Source organism: Lontra canadensis, unplaced genomic scaffold (assembly GCF_010015895.1).
Source record: "Lontra canadensis isolate GAN:19392208 unplaced genomic scaffold, GSC_riverotter_1.0 scaffold6, whole genome shotgun sequence".
NCBI classification, from domain to species: Eukaryota; Metazoa; Chordata; class Mammalia; order Carnivora; family Mustelidae; genus Lontra; species Lontra canadensis.
Genome location: NW_022631000.1, coordinates 19,781,124 through 19,800,840, shown reverse-complemented (window position 1 = coordinate 19,800,840; position 19,717 = coordinate 19,781,124). Strand labels below are relative to the sequence as shown.

Here is a 19,717-nt window from a genome sequence, read left to right as displayed (position 1 = left end):
GACTCACCACTAAATTCCTGTGTTCTCACAGAATCCTGCAGAGTAGGGGCCCCACTCCTAAACTGGGAACCAAGGGGGCGGTGCACATTGACGCGCAAACCCTCAAGGCCAGATAAGCAAACAGTCCTTGGGCTGTTTACCGAGGCAGTCGTGCCCTCTAGGGACACGTCAACCAGACTCCAGGGACTATAAACCGCGGCTGTTCAAACCCCCCGGGGTTCAAAGGACAAGCGCGCGGCCACCCGGCCTCTGCCCCCGCCGGCACCCCTTCTCAGCGCCGCGCGCCACGCGAAACACAGCCGCCTCCCCCAGCCAAGCGGCGCGCGCACCCTGCCGCCTAGCGTCGCGTGACTCGGCTGGGGCCCGCGGGGTTAGCGCCCGCCCGCGCCACTTCCGACGCAGCCCTCGGTTCAAGTTCCGGGGCGCCGCGGAGCTCCTGGCCTGTGGATTGCGCGCGAAGCCCTTCGGTTCCGGGGCCAGGGGCCCCGCGGCGGCCGGGATGGAGGAGGCCGGAGCGGCGGTGGCCACGGCGGGGGAGGCCGAATTGAACTTGTCCCGCCTCAGCATGTCCCCGGAGACTGTGGAGTTGGAGCTGGAGGCGCGGGGCGAGGAGCGGCGCGGCGCCCGTGAGGCGCTGCTCCGGCTGCTGCTGCCTCATAACCGTCTGGTGTCGCTGCCGCGGGCGCTGAGCAGCGGCTTCCAGCACCTCCAGCTGTTGGACGTGAGCGGCAACGCGTTGACCGCGCTCGGGCCGGAGCTGCTCGCGCTGAGCGGCCTGCGCACGCTGCTGGCCAGGAACAACCGGCTCGGCGGGCCCGGCGCGCTGCCCAAGGGCCTGGCCCAGTCGCCGCTCTGCCGCAGCCTCCAGATGCTCAACCTCAGCGGGAACTGCTTCCAGGAGGTGCCCGCGTCGTTGCTGGAGCTCCGCGCGCTGCAGACCCTCAGCCTGGGTGGCAATCAGCTGCAGAGCATCCCGGCCGAGATCGAGAACTTGCAGAGGTGAGCGGGGCCCTGGCCCAGAGTAGGGAAGCCCGGGGCGGCGTCCAGGAGCGCCGGAGCCCTAGGCCTGGTCTGGGCGCCGGTCATTTGTCACGTAACCAACCGCCTGCTTCCAGGCTCGCTCTTTAATTCTTTGGCAGTGGTCACTGCCCCGCCATCTCAGTGAGTTTTAAGTGAAGATCCTGTAAGATCGCGTGTGAGACAGCGTTTGGGATTGTGTTTTCCCTAAGCAGATTTTCGAGGCAGTTTTTCTTTTTTCTTGGGTTCCGGGGGATGTTGGCGGGGGGAGTGATCCCAACTGAGTAGGTACTCAAACAAATGTCAGTCTGAGGTGGTCACTTCCCTGCTCTGGCGTCTGTGGTGGTTTTTCCATGCCTTTTAGCATGACAGACAAGATACTCTGACCAAACCCCTGCTTCCCGCTCCATTTTCTGCTATCCTTTTCCTGTAGCAATTCTAGCACTGTTTGTGAAATTCAGTGAGCCATGCAGTTTACCAGCACCATAGGGGCACTTACTAAATACGCGGCGAATGGATGCAGGGCCTCTGTACAAGTGCAGTTCCCTTTGCCTGGAATGTTGCCTTCACCTGACGAACTCCTGTTCATCCTTCAGAACCTACTTCCAGGGTTGTCTGTTTTCTTCCTTTACTGGTTCCTGGACGGTTATTAGCTGAACTGCACTTCCTGTGTACCTCATTCATCCCACCATTGCATTTACCTTATTGATTATAATTCCTTGTTCAGAGGTCTGCCTCACCAGATTATTCAGTAAATAAACAGATATTGAATTAAATGGAAGGAGGAAGCAGAGAAGCGGGATAGCAAAAGTTTTCTAAAAGTGCTCTTCAAGGTGTGAGATATAGAGCAAGATTAAGTATATTGTCCAAAGTGGAAAAAAAAAAAACCCACAATGTTTGTCATCTGTAAAATATTTCCACATCCTTTATTGAGTTTTCTGAGATAACAGAATATTAGAACTAGAAAGAGATAAGTATAGTGAAAAGAACATTGGCCTAAGAATAAGAACTCTTGGTGTCCCACCCTTAGGCAGGTCACTTAACATATCCTGACCACAGCTTCCTAATCTGAAAAATAAGGCATTAGGACAAGATGTCCATTGACTCATCAGCAGATATTTATGAAGTACTTAACCATGTGTCAGGCACTGTCCTAGGTACTGGGGATACAGTGGTGAACATGGTCCTGTTCTCCTGGAGTTAACATACTAATTGGAGACATTAAACAATGAATTATAAACCTCATTTTTAAATACAGTTTTTGTAAGTTCTATGAAGACAAGTGGAGTGCCTTGAAATAACAGAGGGACCTGACTTTGGTCCTTGAACAGGTAACATTTGAATTGAGAATGGAGAATTGAGAATTTTGAGGGAAGAATAAGAATTAACTAGGAGATGGTGGGGTGGGTTCAGTCTAGGTAAAAGGAACAGTGTGTGTAAATGCCGGAAAGCAAGGGGAACTGAAGGCCAACATTTTGAAAGGAGGACATTGTACTACAGCATAGTGAAAAAGTGGCCAAGAGTGAAAGTTGGCAAACAGAAACTTGGACCAGTCCCAGGCCATGTTGGATCTTGAAGGCCATGGTAAAGTTTGGATTTTATTCTAAGTACACATGGGAAAGTTTTAAGCACATCAGCCTTTTTGCTGTGCAGCAATGGAGTGTGGAGAGGGTGGAGAGATGAAAAGAGATTTTGAGGGCTGCTTAGAAGGAGGTCATTCTAATAGCATGAGAGATGATGGTCATTTACACCTGGGTGATACTAGGAAAGATATTAAGAAATATAGAAAACTTGGACAGAGATTTAGACATAAAATTGACAGTCCTTGGTTCCTCCTAATTTTGAAGTTACATAATTCCAACCTTCTCATTTGAGTCTTCTTAACATACTAAGAAATACCTAGAGCACTTATTTCCATCACATGGGGGGAAAGGTAAGCAAAAATCCTATTTATTGAGTGCTTACAATGCTGTAGGCCCTGCAGTAGAGGCTCTAAATATCCTTTTTAATTCTCACAGTGCCTTGGTGAGATGAGAAGAAACTGAGGCTTTGGGAGGTTAAGTTATAAGAATCCAAAGCCAATGAGTGGTAGAACTGGATTTGATCTCGGGATCTCTGAGTCCAAAACCAAGAATTTTCTATGGTGACAGATTGGGGCTAGAACCTAATCCTTCTGACTTCTGTTACATATGCAATCAGGAGGACTGGTCAAAACTGTTTACATGGTTGGTTGACCTGATTTTCTAGCTAATTAACTATGCTTTTTGGTCATTGTATCTTCGGCTCCAGTTGTGTATGGGATCTTTTTGTCAGTGTTTTTCATTTTTCAGTTTTATGCTCCATTTCTCTTTACTGATAAGAATCAGTAAAGGTTTAGGCCATGTTCCAAATTTAAATTCTAGTTGACTGTAGGCTAAAAGGGTCGTGTAGAAATAAAATTTTAGAAGTAAAAACACAATCTTAGAAAAGTAGAAACAACCTGGGCAATGGCCTGATTCACTTCCCCGCCTCCGCCCACCAGCCCTTTTTAACAGATGAAGACACTGAGATTTAGTATCAGTCACTTGCTTGAAGCCAGATAGTGACAATGAGATTCATGTGGTTCATGTACTTTAAAAGCTTGTGGTGAGTGATAATATTTAAAAATGATTCGATATAGGGATGCTCCCTCAAGAAAACTACTTTCTTTATCCACAGATGTATGGTTCTTATCTTTCTGTGTTTCTCTTCCTATGTCCTGCCTTCTTTTACAAAGCTGTCTCACTGGAATTCCATCTCCCTTTAACCAACCGTAATGTAGAACGAATTTATATTTTTGTTAATGTCATTTTTTTTTAAGATTTATTTATTTGACAGAGGAGAGATAACAAGCAAGAGAGAGCATAAGCAGGGGAAGCAGCAGACAGGGAGAGGGAGAAACAGGCTCCCCACTGAGCAAGGAGTCCGATTTGGGGCTGGATCCCAGAACCCTGATTATTACCTGAGCTGAAGGCAGATGCTTAACCGGCTAAGCCACCCAGGCACCCCTCTTAATGTCATTTTTATTTGGGTGGGGGAGCAAAATATTTTCTACTTACACCTGTGGTTAAAGTTATTGGCACTAAGGGCCTCATCTGTTTTTTTAGTGGGTCATTGGCCTTGACAGAAAAAGGGCACCCACTTCAGTATCCCTAAGGATTGGAGAATCAAGATACCTTTCCAAGAAACAAATTTAACATTGGTGGATTAATGCTAAACAGAAAGGAAGGGAAGAATTTTATAAATTCTGTAAATGACTTTTCTGTTTTGATATTCATCAAACACTAAAAAGTAGACTTGTTCCAAGCTCGATGAACAGAAGTGCAATGTTGACAGAAATATACCACAAGAACTTTTAAACACTACAGTTTTGCTTAAAATTCAACAGTAGTTTCTTTTCTCCTTTCAAAAGCATTTCTGGAAACAGTAGAATGTGTCTTGGAAGTTTAATTTGCCCAAATAACTGAAAGGCTTCAAGTCCATAGAACCTCAGAAATTATTTGAGTTTCAAAGTGAGAAATAGGTCTGAAAGTATAAATTTAATATGCTGGTTGTGTACTCTGATTAATGATAACCACAGAGAATTTATATGATTTTGAAATAGTGGGCTTAGTTATTTTAGAACATCAGATATTTTTCTGATAAAGTTACAGTAACTACTAAAGTTTGGCATCCTTTCTTTCTGTGTACACTCCAAAGCATTGATAGGAGCAGACATTGAGTCATAACTAACAACCAGACGCTAATTTCTCTCAATTCTTGACTTAAATAGAAAGGACAAGATTTAAATTTGTTCTGACTCACTTTTCCCTTTCTTCACCTTATTTTCTTTTCTCCATCATTAGACTCTGTTGCAAATTGTTCTTTATTTGACTATTAAATTCTTTATAAAAGGACTTTCAGGATTGCTAAATTTTTCCCCAGATAGTCTTCTCATTAAAATCGTTCCTTTTCTGGGATAATTTCTGTGATTTGGATTCCAAATGTTCTTTCTATTCTATTCTATTCTATTCTAGTAGCTCCCCTCAGAAAAAGAGAGATTTCTGAGTAATCAAGCATTAACTTACACCATATTTGGTAAATCAAATAATCCTGCCCAGGAACTTTTTGTGGTTTTTTGTTTGTTTTGTTTTGTTTTGTTTTTCTAACCAGCATTCAGACATTTACGTTTAGGAGAATTCATTCTTATATTCACACAGTTGATTCTTTCTACCAGATAATCTTCAAAAGAGAAAAAAATAACATATCAGAATTAAAGTTGTCTGCTTACTTATACTAAGCATTATAATTCAAAAGAGAGATGCAATCTTGGAAAGATTTGCACAATCAGAAATAGGAAAAAGTATGAATATATCTTTAAATTGACAAAACTTAAGATTCAAGTTAGCTTTTTAAAATCACTACATATCAAGGAAGTCTGAGATTATGAAAGACAGATAGAAATTCGACAAATGAAAGAAATTGTGTCTAAGAAAATGCATCTAAGTTACTCTAAAGGACTTTGAAGTAAGTATGGTTTCTAACTTCAGAGAGGTGAAGGTAGGAACTTCATCAATGAAACAAGAATAAGAAAGTTAAAAACCAACAATTATGAAAACCCCAGTTAGAATTCCTAGAAATGAAAAAAAAGGTAATTGTGAACTCAGTGTGCCAAATAGTATACTGAAGTCAGCTGATGAATGAATCATTAAGCTAAAAGATCTTACTGAGGCATTCTCCTGGAATGCAGCACACACACACAAAATAAATTAAAAAATGGAGAGTAAAGGGTGCCTGGGTGGCTTAAGTCGTAATCCCAGAGTCCTGGGATCGAGTCCTACTGTGTCAGGCTCCCTGCTCAGCTGGGAGTCTGCTTCTCCTTCTCCCTCTGCCCCTTCCCTGCTTGTATGCTCTCTCTCTCTCTCTCACTCTCTCCCTCACTTTCTATCTTTCTCACAAATAAATAAATAAAATCTTAAAAAAAAAAAAGAAAAAAGAAGAGAAAAGAAATGGAGAGTATGAAAGGAATGTTTCTTTCATGTAAAATTGATCCTGAAATTCAAGCTGCTGTTTAGTAAGAATTGTAGAAAGAGAATAGAGAAAATGTAGGAAAGGCTATGTTTGATGTAATAGTAGCTAACAATTCCCCACTATTAAAGAAAGAGCACTCTAAACTGCTATCTTGCAGCATTCAGTAAAACTTTAGAACAATAGAGAAAAAAGGCCCTAATGGCTCCTAATGAGAAAAAAACTGATTACCTACAGAGGAACAATAGTAATACTGGCTCTAGTAAGATAATGGAATAATATCTTCTTAGTGCTAAGGAAAAGTAATGTCAACCTAGAATTTTATGCCTAGCCAAGCTGTTACTCAACAGTGAAGGAAAGAGATAAAAACATAAAAGACAAAGAATTCAAAGATTAACAACTGTGGTCCTTACGGAAAAACTTGTTAAATATATACTCTAAGAAAAATGGACTTTAAAAGAAATAGCAAGGTCTTTTTTTTTTTTTTTAAAGATTTTACTTATTTATTTGACAGAGAGAGATCATAGGTAGACAGAGAGAGACGGGAAGCAGGCTCCCCGCTGAGCAGAGAGCCCGATGCGGGGCTCGATCCCAGGACGCTGGGATCACGACCTGAGCCGAAAGCAGAGGCTCTAACCCACCGAGCCACCCAGGCGCCCCAAAAAATAGCAAGGTCTTTACTAGCATAGCAGGTTTGTACCTCACAGCTTGAAAACAAGCTTATCTAGAGCCAACCTATTTTTGGGTATGAGAACTAATTTTTTTTTTAAGATTTTTTTTTTAATTTATTTATTTGACAGAGAGAGATCACAAGTAGACAGAGAGGCAGGCAGAGAGAGAGGAGGAAGCAGGTGCCCCGCTGAGCAGAGAGCCTGATGTGGGGCTTGATCCCAAGACCCTGGGATCATGACCTGAGCTGAAGGCAGAGGCTTTAACCCACTGAGCCACCCAGGTGCTCTGAGACTCTAAGCTAACTTTTTTTCCTTTTTTTGAGAGAGAGAGAGAGAGAGAGCGAGAGACACAGAGATAGAGAGAGGATGAGCTGAGAGGAGAGGCAGAAACAGGTTCTCCACTGAGCAGGTAGCCTGACTCGGGGCTCGAGCCTAGTATCCTAGGAACATGACCTGAGCTGAAGACAGACGCTTAACCGACTGAGCCACTCAGGCTCCCCGAGAACGAATTTTTTTTTTTTTATTTCTTTTCAGCGTAACAGTATTCATTGTTTTTGCACCACACCCAGTGCTCCATGCAATCTGTGCTCTCCCTAATGCCCACCACCTGGTTCCCCCAACCTTCCCCCCCCGCCGCCCCTTCAAAACCCTCAGATTGTTTTTCAGAGTCCATAGTCTCTCATGGTTCACTTCCCCTTCCAATTTCCCTCAACTCCCTTCTCCTCTCCATCTCCCCTTGTCCTCCATGCTATTTGTTATGCTCCACAAATAAGTGAAACCATATGATAATTGACTCTCTCTGCTTGACTTATTTCACTCAGCATAATCTCTTCCAACTTGCTACAAAAGTTGGGTATTCATCCTTTCTGATGGAGGCATAATACTCCATAGTGTATATGGACCACATCTTCCTTATCCATTCATCCGTTGGAGGACATCTTGGTTCTTTCCACAGTTTGGCGACCCTGGCCATTGCTGCTATAAACATTGGGGTACAGATGCCCCTTCTTTTCACTACATCTGTATCTTTGGGGTAAATACCCAGTAGTGCAATGGCAGGGTCAGAGGGAAGCTCTATTTTTAATTTCTTGAGGAATCTCCACACTGTTTTCCAAAGTGGCTGCACCAACTTGCATTCCCACCAACAGTGTAAGAGGGTTCCCCTTTCTCCACATCCTCTCCAACACATGTTGTTTCCTGTCTTGCTAATTTTGGCCATTCTAACTGGTGTAAGGTGATACTGAGAACTAATTTTAATAAAATTTGGAATTATAAATAAAATAACAAGCTCCAAAAACAATGCTGAACAAAGAAATTGGTAAAGCATATTGATGAATTTGAATAGTTACTAATTGGAAATAAATTTATTTTCAAATCAAGATAGATCTAATTCTAAATGGTATGAAGAGAAGAACAGAAAGGAGCATGGATGTGTGTTTGGGAGTGAGAGGGAGCAAAGCAAATTCAAAGGGTAACTACTAGCAAGACAGAAATAGCAATATACAGTTCAAAATAGTAGAGGGAGAATGGGAAGAAGGGAAACTTGAATGAAATACGACAATAGAGCAGAAGAGAAAAAAGGTATTTAGGTATACTGTGTTAATAGAAAACACAGGTCTAAACTTATCAAAATCAAGTGGCATCCTGTTTATAAGAGTTACACTTAAAATAGAAATACCCCAATAAATTAAAAATAATAGGATAGAAAAAGATGTACCAAAGAAATCTCTATTACTTCGTATCTGTACTACCTCATTAGGCTACAGTCTGGTCCTCCAACTTCAACTCCTCCCATTGTGCTTTCTGCTCCCCACCACTTACTAATCTACTTTCTACACAGTAGACACAGTGATCTTTCTAAAGTGTAAGTAAAGTTACACAACTTTGTTCAAAATCCTTCCTACTTAGGATAAAATTCAAAATCCTTACTGAGGCCCAAAAGGCCCATGCTACCTCTCTGACCACCACTCTCCCCCTTCTACCACCCTCATGTACCCACAAATGGCAACACACCAAGCATTTTCTATCTTGGGAATTTGTATTCATTCATTTCGTTCATATTTCTGTTCACATGTCATCTAAAAGAAACCTTTCCTAACCACCCTGCATAGAATTTCACTTCCATTACCATCTGATTACCTCCCTTTTTAGGGAGGTACTTAAAGCCCTCAGACATAATACATGCACATTCACTGATTTATTATCTATCTCACTAGACTGTAAGGTCAAGAATTTGGTCTTATTTATACTGTGTTCCCTAGAATGGTGCGTGGCACATGGTAGATGCCTAGTTCATATTTGTTAACTAGGCACTTTGTTTAATATATAATATTATTCCATTTTGAAGAGGAAGAAACAGGCATAACAAGAATAAGTAACTGGCTTAAGTTCTTATACTGGTGAATGGTGGTTTAAATGAAATGAATACAAACAAAAATAAAACCAAGAGGCAATCCATTAAGACAAATGGATTAAAAGGATAAAAGAGAAATGCTTCATGTGAATAAAGGAACAGTTCAGCAAAGATTTATTTGTGTTATAGCTTCTATATTTTAAGGGGAAAGAGCAAAACTTGGTAATTATAAAGGGAAGAAGGAAAACTGCGGTTCTGGTAGAAGACTAACCATCAGAGCAAGGAGGCAAAATAATCAGAGAGGCTATAAAAATTTTGGGTTGCACAGTTAATAAGTTCAATACTAGTAGCTCCCCATTCATTTTACACATGCAAAATGTGAACAAAAATAGACCATGCTCTAGGTCACAGAGGAACAAAGTTATGCGGAACATATATTTAACAACAAAGCTCCCAACAAATTAATAACAGAAAACCATATAAACCTGTGAGAAAAATGGGTAAAGAATAGGAACAGGCAATTCTCTAAAGATACACAAATGGCCAAAAACATATACAGAGATGCTGAATTCATTAATATCTAGAGAGCTGCAAATTAAAAGAACAGAATGGTTCCATTTTTCACATAATAAAATAGTAAAAAAGTAAATAAAATTTAAAGCAAACAATAATAAGTGTTGGCAGGATTATATGGTAAGAAGCACTCTTAATTTGCTAATTATGGATTTGTAATTAGCTGTAGCCCTGCAGAGTAACTTGGCTTTACCTTTTAACCTTACTCTCTTAACCTTATATTAAAAAATCTTACCGTGGAAATCTGATTTAGTGAATCTGGATGGGGCCTGGAATTTGCAGCTTTAAAAGTATCCCAGGTAATTCTTATCCTGGAAGTTTGGGTAATAGTTTAGTGGGCTATTTTTTCCCCACATTCAAAGGTGTCTTAAAAGAATGCTAGTCTAAATGCTGTGCTTAAAAGAATGCTGTCTAAAATGTTGGTGACTTGATGGAAAATAAGGTAACTATCTGGAACTTTAATTTCATGATAGTGGTCGTTTTACACAATTTAGAAAGCTCCCGAAGAATGCTTTTGCTATAATAAGAACAAAGAAAAAATGTAAAGTTCAGCCGTGTTTTCCCATTCTTTTCAGAAAAAGGTTAGTGGTTTTCCCATTGCCTAAAAAGTGCATCAAATCCATGCCTACCAGCACAAAATCCGGCTTTCCTTCAGCTTTTTCTCTGGATTCTTCATCAGGAACTCTGCTCTTCTGTTTAAAAGATATGTCCATTGTCCCATAAAAGCCCTCCCCTCCAACCTGAAGTGCCTTCTTTCTTCCCATCTGCATGGGCCAAACTCATGGTCCATCTGAAGTCACAACACTTTTCCAAAGCTTTTGCCAGTCCTAAGCACTGTGTCCTTTTCTTTCTTCTCTGCTTTTTTAAACTCCTCTATCATTTATGGATCGCTCTGCTTATTTTGATATTTTAATCAGGTTATACTTATTTTTGGCCTTGTTTTGAGTTTAATTATAATAGCATGTCTTACCTGCTTACCTATAATATAAGCTCTCTGAAAATTGCATTATTTCTCTAGAGGCTGTATAGTATATAGTAGATCCTAGATAAAGCATTTGCTGAATGAATAAATGAAATGTGTTGGTTGTAATAAAGACCTTGGGATGTCTTGTCCAATTTTTGTTTACATTTTTGTTTTCATTTATTTTTACAGTTTAGAATGTTTATATCTCGGAGGAAACTTTATCAGAGAAATCCCACCAGAATTAGCAAATCTGCCTTCTCTAAGTTACTTGGTATTATGTGACAACAAAATCCAAAGTGTGCCTCCTCAGCTTTCACAGTGAGTAATTTTAGGCATTCTCAAAGTAAATAATACATGAGAATTACAGTTCTGAGGTTTGCTATGAGTTGAGTTGCTTATTTTTAACATTACTTTTAAGTGCCCCAGTTAATGTCTCAATATATTTGTTTAGCCTGTTTTCTCTAATCAAAAATAGAGTAATTTGGCATAGATTTCCCCAGGTTTTATGCAATTTTACTGATTTTATATTTGATATGAAACATTTTTATCCTGATGAAATAATGTGAAGGCTCTTGATTTCTGTTGCATTTTAAATCTTTCTTGTAGGTATCCAAATGATAAAGCATGCTAAAAAAATCTTTAAATCTAGCATTTATATCAGCCTAGCACATAAGAATACTGATTATTATTCTACATTCTGTAAGATCCTATGGGCAAATGTCATCTCATGATATTGACAAGTCTATAACTCTGGTCTAGTTTCAGCTCCTCTCTATTTTACTTCTGTTGGCCTTAATTGCTTGGGAAATCAAGTTCTTTGCTTAGCTTTCATAGTAGTTAGTTTGCTCACTGCCATTAATTTTTGTACTGCATTCATTGTAGGTTGCATTCGCTTCGTTCCCTCAGTCTTCACAATAACTTGCTGACATACCTGCCTCGAGAGATCCTCAACCTTATTCATTTGGAAGAGTTGAGTTTGCGAGGAAATCCATTGGTTGTTCGTTTTGTTAGAGATTTAACCTATGATCCTCCAACTCTCCTGGAATTAGCTGCACGGACCATTAAAATTCGAAATATTTCCTACACTCCATATGATCTTCCCGAGAATCTTCTTAGATATTTGAGCTTAGCCAGCAATTGCCCGAACCCAAAGTGTGGAGGTAAGTTAATTCAGTGTATAGCTTTCCCATTCATTTAGCTATTTTTTATATTGATAGTCTAAGTGTTTTTAGTTAGTCATCTTCTTCCAGAGAAAGGCATTTAGCCTCTTTGTTTCCCTCACCCTTTCACCTTTTTACCAGTAAAGTAAGACATTTTTCTCTCCTCTCCCTTCCTTTTTTTTTTTTTTAAAGTATTTTACAATTCATACAAAAGGAAAGAACCCAGAAAGTCTCATCATATCTTGGAATTGTCACAAGATAATAGAGAAAGCTAGTAAAATAAGAGGAAACACAAAGGAAACATAAACAGTCATAACAGTTTAAAAAGAGCCTCCAAAATATTTAGCCACCTTTCATATTTATTTGAAGGACATTTTCCTAGACCCACTGTTATGAGTATCAGGTACCTTTATAGATTATAATTCAGAATGTAGGAGAATTGGTTAAATGTGCCAATTTTGGAATATACCTTGGACTTTTATATTCTTATACATCCATGATTCACAATTTCTTGAATTTAGGGACATGTGGGTGGCTCAGTTGGTTAAACATCTTCGTTTGGCTCAGGTCATGATCCCAAGGTTCTGCCTGCTTCTCACTCTGCCTATTGCTCCCCCTGCTTGTGCTCAAGCTCACACACACACACACACACACACACTCTCTCTCTGACAAAATCTTTAAAAAAAATGTCTTGAGTTGATAGCATTTGGAGAGAATTAAAGAAATAAAAGACTGTAAGGCAGAGTAAAATAGGAGTTCAAAGTACTACTGGAAATCAAAGGAGGGAGAGAGTACATTCTTGAAGGATGAGTTGTATTTTGATATGGTAAATAAGATTGAGGATAGGAAACTTTTCAGCTGGAGAGAGCAAAATTGGAGACAAAATAGTATAGGGCACAATATTGGATGAGTAATAATTTGGCTCAAATATTATACAGTTAGGGAAGTACATGAAAGAGAAGTAGATGATACGTTGAGGCCCAGTTACAAAGGCCTGAAGTGCCAGGGTGTGTAGGTGGGAGCTGGTGACTGATAGCAGGTCATTTTATTTTGGGTCTCTCATAAAAGACTGCTTTTTAAAAATCTAATCAAATGTGAGTACAGAAGGGTTTTACCATTGTAGGAGAAATATAGGTGCTGAGGAGATGCTGCATAATCATGATCAGAGTCCAGTGAGATTTTTCCCTGGAAGTCCCATCATGTCTTGAAACTGTTTGAAAGTTAAAAGAGAGAAAATGATTTAAGTTCCTCAAAGAATATTAAAAAATAAAAAAGACACTCTTGGTTTACAAAAGGTGATCCTCTGGGCATTTCTGGCCACTCACTCTTAGAAGCAGAAGGTGCGGTGCTGTGATATGCCAGATTAGAAGTGCTTAGCTTTCTCTGTAGCTCTCCTTTCCCAAGTTGGCTTTTTTTTTTTTAAGGATTTATTTATCAGAGAGCAAGAGCGAGCATGTGCACAAGCAAGGGGAGAAGGGAGCCGATGCAGGACTTAATCCCAGGACTCTGGGATCGTGACCTGAGCCAAAAGCAGAAGCTTATTGGACTGAGCCACCCAGGCATCCCTCAAGTTGGCTTTAACAGTGGTGAGGGACAGCATTCCCACCAGGCCTTAGGGCATAATAACATGTCTAATCTGTTCTTTGAAAATATCCTTTCCTAAAAATGGACCTCTGTAAGAATTCTCTTTTCTCTTTTAAATGCTTTTTTAAATGACTTTTTTTTAGTATACTGATGTGATTTATCTTAGAAACAAATATACTTTAAAAATTATTAGTTTAAAAATCAAGATTATACAGAAATTGGACCAGTGACATTTCTGCTCTCAGACTCATTAGCTATTGAACACTGAGTTAAAGAAAAGTAAAATTTTTTAAAGATTGATTTATTTTAGAGAGCACATGTGCTTGAGTGCATGAGTTGTGGGGGGCAGAGGGAGAGAATCTTCAAGCAGTCTTCCCACCGAACACAGAGCCTGAGGGGCATGGGGCATGGGTTTGATCTCACTACCCCTGTGATCACCACCTGAGCCATAAGGAGAATCGAAATCTTAATCAATTGAGTCACCTGGGTGCCCCAGCGAAAATAAATTTGTATTTTGAGAGATTTTTTTGTCTTTGTAGAGTCTGAGAGCCTAGACATGACAAGGCAATATTGTGCTGTTCTAGCTCATGGTGACTCTCTAAGGCTTTATTTTATTACTTCCATCTTTTTTTAGGATGCTAACACATTTTGGGGGATTTACTATCAATATTGGTTGGCCAGTCTGTTACTTTATTACTTTACGTTCCTAAATTGTTCAAAGTAACATACCATGAAATCCCCTTTTTAAACTATGAATTATACTGACTACACAATCAGAAAATTAGAAAGCTAATGGGGGAAAAAAGGTAAGTAGAAATCATTGTTTCTCCTTTGCTTGAACCACATCTTCTTAGTTTAGAGCCTTATGTGATACACAGAGTAGTCTTAGAGCATAGAGGTTGAGATTGCTCCGCAGAAGGGTAATGGGATGGGGCGCCTGGGTGGCTCAGTGGGTTAAAGCCTCTGCCTTTGGCTCAGGTCATGATCCCAGAGTCCTGGGATCAAGCCCCACATCAGGCTCTCTGCTCAGCAGGGAGCCTGCTTCCTCCTCTCTCTCTGCCTGCCTCTCTGCCTACTTGTGATTTCTATCTGTCAAATAAATAAATAAAATCTTAAACAAAAAAAAAAAAAAGAAGAAGAAGAAGGGTGATGGGACCCAGAATTGTAGGTGTTCCAGTTATACTGAACCCTGAGCTACAGTATCCTCTGCTTTCCTCACATCTCGAGATGTATTTTTACTTAGCTGAAGGGCCCCATCTCAGGGGCACTAAATTAGGAATTGAAAAAGGTGAATAGTGTTTCAGTCTACCTAACAGTATATAATTGTGTGAGAATCAAGTGAGATCATTCATGAAACAGCTCTGAAACCTGTAGATTTAGAACCTGTGGAAATGTAAGATTTTCCCTTCCCAATACGTAAGAACAAGAATATCAAAAGTCGTCTCTTCTCTGCAAATTTTTTGTATGACAACAAATCTTTTAGGATCATTATTAAAGGAGTTTTGTTTTTTTGTTTTTAAGATTTTATTTATTTATTTGAGAGAGAGAGAGAGAGCATGAGAGGATGAGTCGTGGGGAAGTGCAGAAGGAGAGGAATAAGCAGACTCCCCAGGGATCATGACCTGAGCCCAAGGCAGTTGCTTAACCAAGTGAGCCACCCAGGTGTCCCTTGTAGGGGGGAGGGGGTGGTTTAAGCTTCTTGCCGGTAGGGTAATACCAAGGAATAGGTTGGGGAGTGGAGGAAGAACACTTCAGGTATCCTATAATCTCTCCATCAGCCATTGTTCACCAAGTCACCCAGAGAAAAGAAGCTAACTGTATCCTTTTAATGCCAGCTCCCTTAAAGATAAATCTTATCTGGCCTTCTCTTTGTAGCCAAATTGTCATCCCTAAGGCCTTCTGGTATTTCTGTAAATAGCTATAGAAGCAACTATTACTTCTGCTTAAAATTCACAGAAAAGGAGACTGTATATGATTTTTCAGAATATTGGAGAAGGGGTTGAAAAAGAAATGGCTCTTTGCTTTGTAATGATTATTTTGTACTTAATTCCTTCTTCTCTCTAGGAGTCTACTTTGACTGCTGTGTCAGACAAATTAAATTTGTGGACTTCTGTGGGAAGTATCGCCTCCCACTGATGCACTACTTATGTTCCCCAGAATGTTCTTCCCCTTGCAGTTCTGCTTCTCACAGCTCCACATCCCAGAGTGAATCTGACTCGGAGGACGAAGCTAGTGTCGCTGCACACAGAATGCAGAAAGTTCTTCTTGGTTGAAAAGAATGGAGGGTGGTATGATACATGTAAAAGAACTGAGCAAAGGTGATTGGAAAAGAAAAAGACTTTGAAATGGTATCTTCATCTTGAATGTCCATGAAAGAGTTGGAGATGGTAGAAAAGATTTTGTATTTTATCTTCCCACTCAGCAGGAATGAGTCCAGTTCCATGTTTGGATTCTTTGAATATAATTCACTCTGAATGATGGTTTCGAATATAGCTGATTGTTTGCAGTTTTATTGTTTGCAATTTTCACTCAAGTTTTGCATGAATCACATGGCACAATGGAGCATTCTGAAGAGCAGTGCTATAATAAACCATGAGTGGTGTAACATGTGACTGTTGAGATGAAGAAAGAAATGATCAGAGCTGTAATTATTACCAGAGTTGTCCTTGGGTTTAGACTGAACACTATGCCTTAACAGGATTAGCCCTCCCTTCTTGTATTGCCCCTGTGTCTAGATTACAGAGCTATTCACATAAGCTCACAGATGGTTGGTTACATAGGACCTAACCCTTGCTGACCTACTAACTGGTAAAGTAAGGGATATAACTTTTATGTGGGATTTTAAAACTCTTTAGTTCTGCTCCTTTGTTCTATATGATTGCTGTTTCCTTTCTGTAATCCAGCAATGACTGTTAAAGTGCCTTAATCCTAGCAAGAATTTAGAAATTTATTCAAGTAATGATGCCAGAGCAGCCTGTATAACCTGACATACTATGCAGAACACTTTAAAATATGCTTTAACAGAATTAGGTAAACAGCTGTTTATCTGACATAAGAGCTCACAGCCACTTTAACTTGAATTTTTTGTTTAAACATGAAGTGATCCGCTTGTAAGGAAATCACTTTTGCACTTAATGGGAAGCAATAGTCTTGATTAATCTTTTCATCATAAGACAGAATAATAGCTTTTGATTTAAAAATCTGTCAGACTTCTTTTGACAGAGAAGACATGTAAGCTTAGAAAGCTTCTTTGTATCTTGTGTTAAAGGAGTGGGAAAATGATTTTAAAATTTTTAAGTCATGTCTGACTCCTTTGCCTGTGTGTACTGATCTGTAACTTTCTCTATGTTTTAAAGAAAAACTAGAAAATAAAATTGTGGGCAGCCATTATTTGTGTAAAGACTTTATGGCAGTCTTTCAATTGTAAGAAATAGAATAATTTCCAAAACTAGTTTAACCATGGAATACTTTTTTGAAAGTAATGTATTGATAACATGTAAAACTTCTTAAATATATCCCTTAAGTATGACAGAAAATGTTTCACAAATTAATTGCTATTAGAAATGACCAAATTTTTATTAACTAGCTAACTTGGAATAAAAATTGAATAGTAGAATTATAATTTTGATATTATAAAATACACAAAACATACTAGCAGTCATTAGATAACCAATAATAAAATGATGGGGGTTTTGGGGTTTTTATTTTTTTCTCAATAAAATGTTTTTTTAGTGGTAAATGTTACCTATACAATAAAATGTAGATCAGAAACACATTAGAACATCAGAAGCTCTCCCTTCTGACTTCCTGGCATTCACAACTAAGGCACAACATTTCTTAAAAGCAGATTGTTGTATGATAATATAATGTACATATGTTAGGTTTTTGTTTTGTGTATTTTTTACTTTAGAAGAAAATATATTGTAGAATAGTTCAGAGTTTATTATGTGTTATTCATGAAACATCATGGAGTTTCATGACTGCAGTTGTGAAACGCTGCTATAAAGTGAATCCCTTCACCTTGTTAGAATGTAATAGTATTTTTTCCTTTTGAGAAATTTTCTAGGTCTCTATAGGTAATCTAGTATGTTTCTGCTGCCTAGCAAAATAGTACATGGGTGATTAGATCATAAAATGAAAGTAATGTAAAGTCTTTGTTTACTTCTCCATTTAGACACAGCAAGCTGCATATGAAATTATGAAAGGAAAAGATAACTTAGGCAGTGCCTAAGTGAGAAGCCCAATAGCAATACATAAAATATTTTCGTAGAAAATAATGTATTCATAGTAAAATACCCAAATTGATAGGACCAAATTTTTCTGGCTTAAATGCCTCAGTTTACTTCCTAATCCTTTACTAGCTTGGATAATCTTCCAAGAGTTAGTCTTTGTAAAATAAATGGGTAGGTATATAAGTATAGTTAAATGTTTCCCAGCTTCCCAGAAAGAAAGTAAACTGATTGACCTATTACAGATGTAAATAGGCCCAACCAGAAACACTTTCTGGCCTTTGCTATATATGCAGATGTATACCATAATATACAATAACATGTTTGTTGTACATGTACATTTGAAAATCTAAGGTCAGTGTGCCGCTGTCTTTAGTGACTTTTACTGAAATCTGCATTTCAGTTGTCAGTTCTATCTTTTTTAAAAATTTTTGACCTAACCTTTTAGAAGAGCTGCTAATAATTTCTAAGATTTTCTCTGTTTCTCTTCTCTACTCACCCCCCTTTTTTAAAATAACTGGTGATTATAGAAATTAGCTAGAAGATGAGATACAAGGGACTTGATAATTTAGAAACCAGATAATCAACTCCTAAATCATATAGCTGACTATGTATTGAAATGATAGTCTATCTCTTTAGTTGCTAAGTCATATGTTTATATTTAAACTAGTTAATAAACTGTATTTTTGAGACTTAAGAATCTGTACTAATTTTCATAATGAAATAAATTTTTGATAAAGCTCCAATTGGACAATTTTAGTGACCAGAACTTCTGTGGATAAAACTACTTAACCACAGCATTAATGTGTTTAGAATGGAATTCTTCAGTGTTAATATTTGAAATGGAAATGGGTAACGTTGAACATTCTTAGTAATCTTTATTCCTAGAATCTGATTCTCAGTGTCACCAACTCAGTTTGAATAGTCCTAGGATTTTAGGAAATAAGATTAGCTGATAACAATATCTTGCTTCCTTGGTGCCAGGGATTGGCTGACCTAAGGACAAGTTAGTCAAGGTTCTTAGGATTCCTTGTATTTGAATACCAGAGGAAGATCTGAGGGTTATTTTGCATTTTACTTCTCAATGTGTGCCAGAGGAGTCTCTTATTTGGAAATTCTTAACTCTTTGGAACTTCAAATTACCAAATGTAAAAGTAAATATGCATTATAAACGGTAACTCAAATTTGAGAAATTTTTATGTCCATGTAAATAAAAGTTAAAGGCCTAGAGCAGAGTAATACTGCAGACCAATCCTGCCAAACTGCCAAAATGATACCATTGTAGATATCAATTTTAGCAAAAGAAGAGAAGGAAAAGGCTGATTGCTGGAGTATTAAATGAGAGAAATCTTTGAAAGTAACAAAGGGCCAGGACAGAGGACTCACCAGACACCCAGATATATCCCTAAGCCAAGAAAGTTCTTTAAAGTAATAGTAAATTGTTTTAAAATCACATGGCTTATTTACCACCTGAAAGCCTTTATCTCTAAATATTTTTGGTTTCTGCTACTGGAAGATTATCCACTCCCTTCCATAATGATGGGCCAGCAAGGAAATAGGATTTTCTTACCACCAACCTTGCTCTTTTCAAAGGGATTGAAAGTAATACCTCATTAACCTGGAATTTGTGTTACAGCCTTGGTTAATGTTTACCTTGTCACTATGTAAAAAAGAAAAAAAATACTAAGCAAATAATTAGTACAAATAAAGTTTGATCTTTTAAAACATTTTAGCAGTATTTATTTATATAAAAAGTTATTCTACATAATAAGACCCTTTGTAAGCAAAACAGTTACAAAACATGTATATAATTAGTTAAGCTGCATTTATTTAGAAATATCTCATTTTTACTTAAATGACCCCCTCACTTCTTATCCAAAGTAGGTATTTTATTATGTTAGTATAAATATTACTCCCTATTTAGTCCAAAATAGTCAGCTTTTAAGTTGTGCTGGGTGTTAACAGTAAAGGCTGATGTGCATGTTTTTAGGCAACATGATCTGTGATACGTAGTTCTGATTCCTTTTGTAGAGAAAAGTACTTGACTGTCACTTTCTGTATTAAGCACTATTCTTTTATAACATTAATTTAACTTAATAACATCCACTTTTGTATTTTAATTATAGTTGTGATGTTTTTAA

The 19,717-nt window shown here is 38.6% G+C and overlaps 1 protein-coding gene across 1 annotated transcript; it reads left to right on the top strand.

Moving 5' to 3' along the window:
- Positions 1-212: 212 nt before the first annotated feature.
- Positions 213-16,713, top strand: LRRC58 (leucine rich repeat containing 58). The gene is made up of 4 exons (XM_032852326.1): positions 213-999; positions 10,793-10,921; positions 11,486-11,763; positions 15,412-16,713. Exons 1-4 carry the CDS (start codon positions 500-502, stop codon positions 15,618-15,620), a joined length of 1,116 nt encoding a protein of 371 aa, XP_032708217.1. The 5' UTR covers positions 213-499; the 3' UTR covers positions 15,621-16,713.
- The last annotated feature ends 3,004 nt before the right edge of the window (positions 16,714-19,717 follow it).